General features: G+C 57.2%; 2 protein-coding genes across 2 annotated transcripts in view; one reads left to right on the forward strand and one right to left on the reverse strand.

Annotated features, from left to right (window-relative positions):
• Positions 1-5,390, reverse strand: part of UHRF1 (ubiquitin-like with PHD and ring finger domains 1) — a 28,116-nt gene extending 22,726 nt beyond the window's left edge. The window contains exons 1-2 of the mRNA XM_006896436.1: positions 5,238-5,390; positions 472-792 (exon numbers count right to left, since the gene is read on the reverse strand). Coding sequence (XP_006896498.1) covers positions 472-792; positions 5,238-5,390 — 474 coding nt within the window. The remainder of the gene's footprint in view (positions 1-471; positions 793-5,237) is intronic.
• A 3,186-nt stretch (positions 5,391-8,576) lies between these two features.
• Positions 8,577-13,283, forward strand: part of ARRDC5 (arrestin domain containing 5) — a 7,907-nt gene continuing 3,200 nt past the window's right edge. Inside the window, exons 1-2 of the mRNA XM_006896437.1 lie at positions 8,577-8,835; positions 9,996-10,201. Coding sequence (XP_006896499.1) covers positions 8,583-8,835; positions 9,996-10,201 — 459 coding nt within the window. The 5' untranslated portion in view covers positions 8,577-8,582. The remainder of the gene's footprint in view (positions 8,836-9,995; positions 10,202-13,283) is intronic.

Here is a 13,283-nt window from a genome sequence, read left to right on the forward strand (position 1 = left end):
TCAGAATCCTTGCCTCCAAGGAGCCACCCGGTTTAACCCTTTCCAGGATGAATCTGTTTGTTTTCCTAGCAGTCCATGGTATCCATGGATTCAACGGTACACACACAAAAAATAATTTTTAAAAAAATTTAAAAAAAAAAGGACTGTGACTGACCCTGGAAGAACCCACTAGGAGTTTTGCTTTAAAACAGTGGGGTCAGCCCCTAACTAAGCTCAAGCAAATTCTCTGATTGCCTCTGCTTCAAATTTTAAGTCCCTGAAAAGGCTGGAAGTTCTTGGCGTGCTAACCCCAAGCTCAGGCCCAGTGAGACACAAGACGCAGAAAAGGATTTGGCTCATAACAAGCTGTTCCGCGAGTGGTTGATTCTGACACCCTACAGGTTGAGGCACTGACCCCAGTGACCGAAAGCCGGGCAGCCCAGTGGTGCTGGCGATGGGAGGGTCCACTCCCAGCCTGCTCCAGGAGCTCACCTGGTAGAGACCAAGGTCTGGAGTCTCCTCGCCCATGTCATTGTCCTCGCTCTCGCCTCCCTCGGCCACACGGACGTTGGTTTCCGAGGCCACCTCGCTGTCGTTGGACTTCTCCGCCTCGCTCTGGACCAGGCAGCAGCCAGAGTCGGTGTCAGACAGCTCCGAGTCTCGCTCCTGACTGCTGCTGGAGGATGTGGACAGGCTGGGCGCGGGTGACAGTGGCCGTGCACCCAGTGGCAGCCCCAGGCTCTGGCGGACCAGCAGCTGGATGGTGTCATTCAGGCGCACGTCGTAGTCAAAGAGCGTGTGGCCATCTTCCATCTGCAGGGACAGGAAGACGGGCCCGTCACACGGGCACATTCTATAGACCTCAGGGTGGTCCTGACTCGTGAGCGAGGACACTACTGTCACTGAGCAATGCGAAGCCCTACGTTGGTGCTCTGCGCTGGACCGCACCCTGCACGTGGAGGCTGCCCCGAGTCAGAGCCACCCTGGAGGACACACCACACACAGCCGACAGCTCACAGCTGAGCACTCAGCACGGTACCACCAGGCACTGACTGGAACCTAAGGTAACTTGACTCTCAGCAGGCATTTACTCTTGGAGTAGTTCACATCTCAGCTCCGGGATGGCTCCTCTGACCCATTCACCAGCTTCACCCTCACTAACCGCCGGGCTCAGCCTCCTAGTTAACTTGCTGGTGGAGGATCACCATTGGAGGTGCACGCAGCAAAGAGTGAAGATAATCAGAGTCAGACCAGACGGACCAGACACGCAAACCACAGCCCCACCAGCCTGGCTCCAGACCGCCCGTGTGGCCAGCTCCTAGGTGGCAGAGTGGGCAGTAAACCCAAGACAGAATACACTCCAGAACCACCGGACACGCCGGGCCTCAGTGCCGACAGACTGCCGGGTGGGAACACACACGCTCTCACTTTCTCCCTCTCTTCCCCGGACGTGGCCCTTCACAGGCTGCTGGGGCCGCCCCTGGAACAGTGGACAGTTCTATCTGGGATGAACCTACCGAGCGTAAGAATTTGCCCACAAAGCCAGAGAGGCAAAAAGGGGCAAGAAAGATGAGTGAAGTGCGGCACCCAGAGAGGAAGCAGGGAAAGAGCGGGTCCACAGAGACTGCAGGCAACGTCGGAAAACACAGTTCACCCGACCACACACATGACCCAGGAAACCCCAGCAGCCCCGGAAGCAATGCTCCAGCACCTGGGCTCACGAGGGAGGAGCCTGGGAGGCCAGAGTGAGGGAGCTGTGCGCCCAGTGTCACCACAGTGATGGAGTCCAGGATCAAACTAGTGCCGCAAACACCACATCCTGACACAGGGAAAATCGGGAGGTGGAATCCACGTGAACAGAACCCATCTCAAGTGTGCTAAGGAAACCACTGCCCTAGAAACGTCGGGAAAACTCCCAGCAGCAGTGCTGCCAGAGGCCTGTTCCTGAGTGTTCCCTGCCTGGAATCCCACCACTGACGCCTCTACACGCCGGGCGGAGCCGGGAGCCTGGGGGAGCCCTGGGGTAGAGTGCCCTGGGATCGAGTGGGCAGAGAGAATTCTGCTCCTTCAGGAAGACAGCGAGATCAGGGAAGTTTTATTGGCCTGCGGCCACACCCTCTACTTCTACCCTGTTCGAGCTGCAGTGTAGACAGGAGGCACCCAGAGCTGGACCAAGAATGGCCCCAGGATTCCTGGGGACCCTTTACAGGTCTTTCCCCTGTGAAGCCACAGACTGGTTTAACACGTTACCGCACACTTGTAAACTGACAACCGTGCTTAGAAACACATTTTGCCGTCGTTTGCGGCAACGTGTTAAAAGTTGGAATTCACAGCTGAGCACTTAAGCGCTAAGCCACCAGGGTTCTCTGGGCTTTTTACAACTTGGGGGAGGCACCCTCAGGCTGGACCTGCTGAGAAGCGGCCATGAGCTGAGGCTGCCAGGTCAGCAGCTCCCAACCAGAACCTCACAGATTCTGTCCCAGGAGATAATGGTTCTTGTCCTAACTTTAGGGGTGCTCCTGGGTAAAGCTCGGGGATGTTATCCCAGACCCTGACCCCGCATCAGCCAGGATTTGGGGACAAGGTGAGCAGATTCAGAGCCATCCTGGCGGGGGCGCTCTTTCAGGGGGACGACATGCGCCCTTCCTCTTACCTGAGCCAGATAAAGGAACCAGAGATGACAGCCATTGTTATTGTCCCGGGCGGCCGAGAGAGGCGCCAGATGGCCACATGCTTCCCGCCTTGGCCCAGGCTGGGCCTGCTGCTGGGTCCCTGCCCCCACACGGCGCCTGTGCTTACCCCAAGGAGCAGGGCCTGCCGCCCGCCCAGGCTTCCCGAGGCCGGAGACAGACTGCGGCTTCTGACCCCAGACCACCTCGTGGCCAGCCTCGTATTACTGCGTGACATTGCTTTCTAAAGAACGAAAAATTGAATCCACTTTCTAGAATCTTCTATAAAAACAACCCGTGTCCCACCCACTGGAAAAGGCATTGCTTCCTTTCAGCAAGCTGACCACTGCCCCCGCCCGCACCCCATCACAGCCCTCAGTGGGGAACTGCGTCCTGGCCTCTGAACTTGGTGTTCTGCACATTCCTCAGAACCACAGGGCACAGCGTGGTGCTTGGTGGCTGCCTGAAGGCGGGGGTTATCATCCATCACCTATGGGTACCTTTGCCATTTACTTCTGAAAAAACAACCAGTCACTGAAAAATCCTAGAATTATTGTCACCAAATGCTGCTGGCAGCAACTGCTCGATCAGCACGTGCTTTGCTGTGTACGTTCTCAGCAGTAACAAGGAAAACCTGGAACACAGTTCACCTTTGCCACAGGGTCTTTGTTAGTGACAAGCTGGCCGTGGGCTAAAATCTACATAATGAGAGCCTAGGTGTGTACGCTTCCTGCAACTGTTTGCCATGTTTGAAATCTTCCCTTATAAAAAAAATAAAAACAACAAAGGAACCTAGTGGCAGGAAGCTGCACTGCGATCCTGAAGGTACACAGTTTGAATCCACCAGATGCTCTGCTGGAGAAGGAGGGGCAATTTCCTTCTGTGCCAGTAGGATCCAACTTCCAAAAAAGAGAAAACAAAAATGTAAGATGTACTTAGCACTCAAAAATTTTACTCCATTGTTGAGGGGGTTTGAGTTTCACCCTTGCTTTGAAATGAACCACCCCCCAAAAGTTCTTCACCCTGACATCTGGGACCCCGGCTGTCTGCACCCACCAAAAGACAGACAATGGAAACACAGTCGGAAGAGATGAGGGAAGCCTGCACAAACCAGGGAACCAGGAGAAAACAAGCTTCACCCTGGAACTCCAGGGCACACCCAGTCTGCCGCAGAACGCTGTGCCTAACACTCACACACAGAGCAGCAAAGAGAAATCAGCTCCGTGGGAGCCAAAACCAGGAGGAAGAGCACCAGAAAGAAGAACAAATATGAGGATCAAGTTCGAGATCGATGAAGATGACAGAGTGAAAAAGGGGGAAGGGGAGGGAAGAAGAGCAACCTGGGGAGAAAGCCCATCCCCAGGCACCCCTGCATACCCAGCCCCACCTCCCCGCACACCCATCTCCGGAGCTGACAAGCCACGTGGCTGCAGGGAAATCCTCCAGTGCCTGGGATGGCGGGCAGGGCGCTGCTACAAATTCTTCAGGCGTTTAATTCATGATCTGGCCTACAGGAGGGGGTGCTGAGGAAGGTCTCCTGGGGAGGAGGGGGGGCCTGCAACCATCATCAGCTCAGGACCCTGAGCCCCAGACACCCCAGCCAGGCTCGCCAGCTTGCATGCACTTGTGCAGGCGCCAGAGGGCAGCAGTGCCCGCCGACAGTGCCACAACGCTGGCCGCACCACCAGGCTACTGACTACTTTTCAACTCGGGCAGTCCCCACCCCGCAGTCCCCACCCCGCGGTCCTGGACTGCCTGGAAGCCAGGCGCACTCACTCCATCGTGCCCTCTTATCCCACCCTGGAATTCTCCCTTACAGTGGGGCCCCACCGTCCCCACAGACACCACTAGCAATGGAATGCACCCCCCACCCTCAGCGCTGGAGACAGTGTCCCAACAGTAAACTGCTCCATGAGCAGGGGTGGCCATTTTAAACGCTAGCAGAGCCTGGGACAGGAAGGATCCCGCAAACCTCCCACCCCAAGGGGACACACCCTGACTCTGAGTCGTTTAATGACGGCTACTGCCTAGGTTCCAACTTCGCCACCTCGTGTGACGGTCGAACTGCACAAGGACGCGTGGCCGTAACCTGAGCGGGCACAGACCGCCAGGGCCGGTCCAGTGCAGACCTGAGTGGTGGAAGTTAGCGGGCGTCAGCACTGCAGGGTAAAGTCAGAGGGGATCCTGGAAAGCAGAGCTCCAGGGGCAGCCTGATCGTGGTGCGTGCTTTCTTTACAGAGACACCCTGTGTCTGCTGACCATCGCCAAGAAGGCCTTTCGTTCTTGCACCTTCTTGCCTCCCCCCCACCCCCAACTTGTGGCTCTGATAAGTCTTTTCAAAGGAGTCTTTTCAAGATTTTATTGTAGAGGCCAGAGCCCACAGGGCCAGCCAGCCTGGCGGGTCGGTCTGCGAGGCTCGGGAGGTGCGCCTTTGTTCCCGGGGCCTGGGCGAGCATTTGAGGTTTCTGTGGACTTCTCCTTCCGGGAGACTCAAGCAGGCCGGATGGGGGGGAGAAGTGCTGAGGCTGCGGCCCGGGGCAGGGACCCCAGGGAGAACAAAGGTGACCTGCAGCCGGGAGGCTGTTTTACCTGCTTGCCCCGGTAAAAGAGCCTCTGCATACTGGGCTCCACTCGGAACAGCTTCTGGATCTTCACCCTCAGGTCCTCCACCTTGGTGAGGCGGGACAGCGAGTCCACCGAGTGGGTCTCCCTGCCATCCATGGTGCGTACATGGATCCACATGATGACGGTGCTGGGGGGGGGGAGAGGAGGACACAGGCGGTCAGTCCCACCGTTAGTGCCCAGCCTTTGCTTTTGTATAGCTGGGTGGCCAAGAAATTTCCAGGAAAAACCTTTGCACTTCTTACCACCCCACCCCAGGGTCTTAGAGGTGGATGTACCTGGGACAAGGCCAGAGAGGGAACTAAGGAGTGAATGAATGCATTAATGAATTAATGACCAGCAGAGGCGGGGAAGACCAGAGGGTCTCTGATCGCCCCCCCACTCCCACTCCCAGCAGACTGACGTCCAGCGAGCAAAGAGCGGCCCACGCAGCCAGCAGCCGCCAAGTTCGTTAGTTCATTCATTCCTCCAACCGGTATTGACGGAAGAGGGAATTCCCAAAGTCCAGTGTAAGCTGGAACTTCCGAAGTCCCCCGGGAAGTCAGTAGAGAGTGGAGGGGGTCCCTCGGGAGGCACTCACGCGAACCCTGAGCACCCAAGGAGCGCCCTCCCCAGGCGCGTGCACGCGCGCCCAGCCCGCGGTGACCATGGTAACCCGGCACCCCGTCCCGGCCGCCCCCGCGCGTGCCGCCACTCCACTCACCTCGGCCCTGGGTGGCAGCGGCGACCAGGTTCGCGCGGAGAGTCAGAACTCGCGGACTCGCGCCTTTCAGACCCTGGGCCCCGACCCCCCTGTCCCTCCCGCCCCCGCAGGCCCCTCCGGAGAGCCCACGCCCACACCCACCGCCGGGACGGCCAAAGGGACTCGCACGCCACGTCCCGCCCGCTTCACTTGAGCCGCCTCGCTCATTGGCTGCGGAGCGCACGGCCGCCCCGCCCCACTCGCTCTCCATTGGCCCAGACGCGTCCGGGGAACCCAGGGCGCGCGAAAATCGGGCTCAGGCGCGACAATTGAATCGCGAAGCTCTCTGCGCGCAGGCGCAGAGCCTGACATCCTCCCCCGCGGCCCGCCGGGCCCTCCCCCACCCGCTCGCTCGACCCCCGCCGGGCTCTGCAAAAGCTCTGCTGCTCGGTGGGGCTCCCAGTCCCAGCACCGGCCGGGAAGGGCCCTGTCCCGGGGCGGCGTGCAGGGCTGCCCGGCTCCGGCGTGGGGCAGCCGTGCGGGGGAAGTTTTGCAAAGTGCCCGCGGCCGGAGGGACCCAGCCTCTGCGGCCCGCTCGGCCCCCGGCGACGGCTCTCTCGCTCACCTCCTTTGCCGACCCGTTTTGGATTCGTTCGCTGGCCTCTCTGCGTCCCTGACTGGGCTGAGATTGGCGTAGAGCCGCGTAGACCTGTGCAGACCCGGAGTGTCCTGCCGTCCACTGCTCCTCTCCGCGATGCTAGCAGCTCTGATTTCCTTCCCGCGAAAACGCCTCTTTTACGAGTTGCGGGTCTGCAGGAGGCCGCGCTGGAGGAGGGCGCCTGCTCGGTGATTGGCCGTCGCAGTGGCGGGAAGGGAGGAAGGAGGTGGGGGACGCCCCCGTCTCTGTCCACCCCCCGCCGGGGCCCCGCCCCGCGGGCTCTGCTGGGCGCACCCGGGCAGCAGCAGGCCCGATGGGGTGGCCTGGATCCCCAGGCGTGGCTCCTGACAGTTTTAAGGCCCTCGGGCTAGTGACCCCCTCCAGGGAAAGGCCCCTAACCACTTAGGTCTGTTCTCACACTTTCAGTTCCCCGGAAAGGCCAGAATCTATATGTAAATACTGCGGGAGAAAGTGAGTTTTCCACTATTCCATCTGCTCCAGTTCCTGCCTGATGGTCTCCAGCCCCACTCCTAGCTGTCAGGGCCCCACAGGTTCCCCACCCAACCCACAGCAGGGCGGCCTTGCTAGGCTCCCCCCTTATTTTCCCGCCTTGGAAGGTTGTCCAGGCAGTCCAGCGGCCCTGCCCCCTCCACCGTGCCTGCTCCGCTCTGGCCAGTCCAGGCGGGCACTCAGTGACCATGCGTGACACTTCAAACACACAGGTCGTTCAGGCCTGAGGTTGTGGCTTGGTAATGGGCAAGGCATACCCAGTCCCCGGCCGCGGAGAGACGAAATTCTATCTGCGGACAACAAGGAGTGACAAAGCGGAGAATTTCAGCCACTTGTCTCGTGCTAGGACAATGGCTGCCGAGTCCCCGCCAGTCCACGTGGCAGGCAGGGCGGCACTCTGCTGGGGTGGCGGCGCCTCTCAGGAAGGAAGGAGGCTGGGAAGGGCTTCGAGGTGTCGGGGCAGATCCAGCCGCCGAGGAGAGGGTGCGATCGGTGCCAGCACAGAGGTGTCCCCTGAGGCCTCACAGGCCACCAGACGGACTTTGGCCATTGTGTTTGGGAGCCCAGGAAGACCATGAGCAGGGAAGGAAGGGGTGAGCTCTGACTTCTTAGTTGCAAGCTCCCTGTAGCCCTGGGCCAGGTCCCTTCTCTGTTGGCCCTGGTATTACTTGCTCCATTTCATGTCATCATAGGAAAAGAATCCCCGGGGAGGGGGCAGGAGGGAAGTAGCAGATTGAAGCAGGGGTCAACAGTAGAGTTGTGGAGGGCAAGCACTGCGGGATGCTTCTGTTGTGAGAGTCGGGCCTGTGGGTTGGTTCCGGACTCAGGAGACCCTGTAGGTGAAGAAAAGAACTGCGTGTGCTGTGACCTTCCCGAGGCAGGTCTGGGGTGCAACCAGGCCTGACCGAGTACGTTGGAACCTCTGGCCAGAGCTAAGTATAAAGGTTTTGGGTTTTTTTTAATTTTTTTTTATTTTTGTTGTATTATTTGTACGTGTACCGTCAAATCAGATCTGATTGGTATAGGAGGAGATTGCCCCCTCCTTCTCCAGCAGAGCATCTGGTGGATTTGAACCGCTTACTTCTGGGATTGCAGTGCAGCGTCTTGCCACTAGGCCACCAGAGTTCCCTAGTATAAAGGTTTTTAAACGGGTGAAAATGACAAGTGCTGGGTAGGGACCTTCAGGGGCCATGAATTGATGTTAATGAGAAGAGCAACATGGAAAAGGAGAGTGAGAATGGTCATGAGTTCAAATCCAGTGGGGGGGCAAGGGGGAAGGATGAAGTGCTTGTGGCTATTTGAAATAACTTCCCGTCCTCATCCTCCAGGCATTGGGTCTCCCTTCCCGGAACCCTGCTTGGAATGATGTCACAGATGGGTGACCTCACTGCAGCCAAGGAACCAGGGAGCTCAATGGCAGGGGAGAGGGGGGCAGGATGTTTCTCTACCACCCCAACCCCCCATGTCTGTGGTGAAGTCGATCGAATTAGTGCTGCCCAAGGATGCCATCTATCTGGCCGGCTCCAGCCTAAAAGGGCAGGTGATCCTTACCTTGAACAGCACCCTGGTGGACCCCATAGTGAAGGTGGAGCTTGTGGGGAGAGGTTACGTGGAGTGGAACGAGGAGTCCGGGGCCACCCTCGATTACAGCAGGGGTGTCATCTGCAACAACAAAGCTGACTACATGCACAAGACCAAGACGTTCCCGGTGGAAGGTGAGGATGTGGCCTGCAGCCAGCCCCAGTCAAAAACCCAGAGGTTGACAGAGGCCCAGTGGTAGCCCAGAAGGAAAGACGTGTAGAACAGTGAGCATCAGGTACAAACAGGAAAAGATTAAGAGTGGTTTTCATGAGGAGCTGGCGAGAACAGACACTCAAGGTGAAGATTCTGAGCCGTCCCTGGAAGATGCTGTGATCCCTAGTGGTACACAGCCTCAGAGCTTATGAGTCACCTCTGCTCCGTCCTCCAGGGTTACCCACTGCGTGTGGGCATCGACTTGCTGTCGTCCATGACTTGCTTTGAGTTAGTGCTGAGAGTAGTGCCAGGCATACAGAAAGAGCTCCTAAATGTCCTAATGTCAGAGCTCTTGGGCTGGTCACCAAATCGCCATCCCTCACACCGGGACATTGGGGGTCTACTCCACCAACACTGGCCTTCATTCAGAAGCCAAAAAACTGCTATCTTTGAGATTGCTGCTTGGTGGACAGAACTTGTATCAAATAAGAGGGTTTCAGAGAAATGCAAGCAGGAAGGTCCCAGGAATGGGGTGTTCCTGGTTCACTCAGTCAGTCTGTATCTGAGCACCTGCTGTATACCATGGGCCAGAAGCTGGGCTATGTGAGGGCAGGTAGTTTGCCTTTCTTAGTGCTGTAAACACGGCATGAAATGCCACCTGGTATGCAATAGGCACTTACTAGGTGTTTGCTGGGTAAATGAAAGACTAGCTGCCCGGGTTCCCCTGTCTCCAGCCTGGTGGTTTGGGTGCCCACCCTCCTTGGTGGTTACTCCTATCAAGCCCAGCTGAGGGCTAATACTGTGTGTCTCTCTGGCACCAGAGCAGATTCTAGCTGGTGCAAACAGTGAATTCACTCAGCTAATCACCAAAGCTGGCCTCTGGTCCCAGTCTACCCAGAGGTGCTTCGGAAGAGAGACCTAGCTATCTGCTTCCGGAAACAGCCTCTGAGACCCTGAGTGAAACAGTCCTGCTGGTCCAAGAGAGGTCAGCTTCGCTCAGCGACAGACGGGGCCCACTGAGACCTGATGCCCCACTAAAGTAGTAATGAAGGCAGGGAGAAATCACCCCCGAGAGAGAACAAGAGGGAGGAAGCAGATTCTAGAACCTTCTGATGGCTTCATCGGTGTGTTTCGCTTTCAGATAATTGGTTAAGTGCAGGCAGCCACACCTTTGACTTCCATTTCAACTTACCTCCCAGGCTCCCTTCCACCTTCACCAGCAGAATTGGCCGCATCTTCTACTACGCACAGGCGTCCTGCCTGGGCCGGGAGCTCATTTTAGCCAAGAAGAGGATTTATATATTGGTTCAAGGGACCGCGGACTTCCCCCAAAAAAGCCCATTCCAGGTATAGTGGGAGTGGGTCAGCAGTGGGGTGTCCCCCATCCTCCAGGGAAGAAGGGGGACTCAACCAGGGTGAAGCACTAGTGCTTGGGAGCTCTGTAGGGCCATTGGGGTCCAGAACGTGACAGAGACTGGGGCCAAAACAGTCCTGATGGCACAGTGGCCCGCCAGAGGCTGGCAGTGTGAACGCACCAGGCCCTCCCCAGGAGGAAAGTGAGGCTGTCTGCTTCACAGATTTGCAGCTTGGGACACCTGCTAGAGAGTCACTGTCACCCGGATTTAATTCATTGGCAGTAGGTTTGATTGTTGGTTTTGTGAGATGCTGGCGAAGTCCAGAACCATCTGTGGTGTCTCCGTGGGACAAGGATGCTGCCGGCATAGGTAGGGGCCCGCGATGCTGCACAGCCTCCCACAGGGCACCAGACAGCTACCACCACGAAGTCATCTAGCCTCAAGGATGCCTGGTCTGAGAAGTGGGACAAGAGAGGGTTGGTTCTGTCCCTCAGGGGACACTGTGTGGTGTCACAGCCAGGGTGGTCATCCTGGCATCAAATAGAGACCAGGGAAACTGTTGATCAGCGCACAGGGCACCTCACGCAGAGGAGAATCCAGCAACTGTGGCAGCCCTCCTGGGGGGTGGGGGGGAAGAAATAAGAAGTTAATCATTGGGTAGTTTTATTTGAATGACCCTTTAGCATCTGTGATCTGTCCTTTAACCTCTCTTCACAGTATGTGGTTTTTAACATGGGCAGAGTCCTAGGATGTCAGATGGTCCTGGGACACAGAGTCCTTAGTGGTCAGTGGCAGGTCTGAGCCCAGGGGACGTTGGCTGGTGTCTAGAGACATTTCTGGTTGTGACAGCTTGGAGACGGAGTGCTGCAAACGTGGAAGGGCCAGAGACCAGGGGAACCTCTCAGCACCCTGTAAGTCACAGGGTTACCCCCTCCGGAGAAGGATCCGGAGTCTGAGTTGAGGGGAATGACCATCATCAGCCATGCTGTGACCTCAGTGGACGGGGACCTAGACACCCCACCTGACAGGGCTGGTGCCGAGGTGGAGGGAGCCTGCTATCATCAGCCATGCTGTGACCTCAGTGGATGGGGGCCTAGACACCCCACCTGACAGGGCTGGTGCCACAGCCTTGGCCAAAGTCACCAGGGTTGTGATCATGTCCTTTTCCTGAGGCTCCTCGCTCCCTTGGTGACTGGGAATTAAAAATCTAAAAGTCCTGCTTCCCACCCTGCCTGTTGGCGCTGCTCTGTGACCTTCAGCTGGTGACCTTCCTCTGTCTCTTCTCCATCTGCCATGCAGCAGTGAGGGTCTCTGTGGCTGTTGGAGGAGGGAGAGTGGACGGCATCCAAGCCCACAGGGTTGTCAGTGGCTGGCTTGACAAGCAGATGGCCAAGGTTTCCTCCAGGTCTCCCCTGGGTAGATTCAAACACCAGTCTTTGAGCTTTGCCCCCGGGTGGCGCTTTAACCATTTGTCCCACTCGGGAAGTTCTAACCCTCTGCAGCCACGAATCCTCCTTCTGTGTCCATAGATGGTTCTCTTTCTGTTCTGGTGGTGCCTTGTGTAAAGTGCCAGGCTGCACCGTCCTGAGTTCCCATCAGTGAACTGAGGCTCTGGTCTCTCCACGTCCCCCCTCGCCTCTCAGATCTAGATTCACAGAGGTGGGACCAGTGGCCAATCAGCTAGTCCATCACTGGGCACTGTCAGTCAGGGGGAGGGGGGCTCCTCCACCATCTCAGGGAGCACCCGCCACCCCAGCTCCTGTTCTCATGCCCCCACAGCCCCGTGTGTCCCTGTCAGGAAGGACCTCGCACATCTCCACGTGCACCCTGCCTTCCCCACCCCACCAGCGGGGTGCACTGGACCGGAGCTTGACACCCAAAGCCCCACAACAGACCCAGTGCCCTCCAGCTCTTGGTGACCCTCCGTGTCACAGATAGGACTGTGCTCTGAGGGTGTTCTTGGTGGGGGTGGGTAGGGGGAGATACAATGGCAGAGCATCCAGCTGCTAAATAAAGGGGTGACGGTTCGAAGCCTTCAGGGGCTCCATGAGCACTCCTGGCATCTGCCCAGGAAGCTCCATGCCTGTGGACAGCTCTGCTCCACACATGCACCGTCGCTCTGAGCTGGGGTCCCCAGTGAGCGCCCCAGCAGGCTTTGCAGAAGCAAATCTCCAGGCCTTTCTTCCACGGTGCCTGGGGGATTTGAACTGCTTTTAGGTTCTTAAAAGACACTGCTATCGAGGCATTTCTGCTCATAGAAACTTTGTAGGACAGAATAGTGTTCTGTTAAGCGCCCCACTGGGTCTCCGTGGCTAGATATCTCTCCTTTTCCAGCGGAGCATCTAGTGGATTCGAACCGCCTGCCTTTGGTATTGCAGTGCGGCTACTTGCCAGTAGGCCACCAGAGCCCCCTAGAAATCTCTCCTGTAGCAAAGATCCTCGCTTTTCTGCAGTGGAAAAGCTGGGGGGTTCAAACTGCCCGTCTTTCAGTTAGAAGACCAGCACCTGATGCCTGCGCCCCCATTACCGTGCATTGTTGTGGTGGTGGTGGTGGTGTTGACTGTCTTTGAGTAGAGCACGACTCATAGCGGCCCTATGAACAAAAGGCCCGAAGCCCCTCCACAACCATCGACATTTATCAAAGTTCATAGAGTTTCTGAAGGCGTGTGGTTTAGGAAGTGGACGTCACTCCTAGGTGAACAGAAAGCACAGCCCATCTCAGGACTGAGAATTTAGCACTGAGCAGATGCTAAATCGTTGTTGTTGTTGTTGTTATCGCTTGTACAACAGCCCTAAACCCTGCTCTATCCTGTGCCAACCTCGCAGTCTCCAACACACTCAATCCCACCAACCTAATCACAGAATCGATCCATCTCATCGAGGGCCTTCCCCACCTGCGCTGTCCTTACACCCTACCAAGCTTGATGTCCCTCTCCGAGGACCAGTCCCTCCTTGCAACATGCCCAAAGTATGTCAGACAAAGCCTCAGAATCCTTGCCTCCAAGGAGCAGCCCGGCTTTACCCTCTCTAGGACAAACCTGTTTGTTCTTCTTGCAGTCCATGGTATATTCAAC

The sequence above is a fragment of the Elephantulus edwardii genome, unplaced genomic scaffold (assembly GCF_000299155.1).
Source record: "Elephantulus edwardii isolate Elephantulus edwardi_28Jun2011 unplaced genomic scaffold, EleEdw1.0 scaffold00185, whole genome shotgun sequence".
In the NCBI taxonomy this organism is placed as follows: domain Eukaryota; kingdom Metazoa; phylum Chordata; class Mammalia; order Macroscelidea; family Macroscelididae; genus Elephantulus; species Elephantulus edwardii.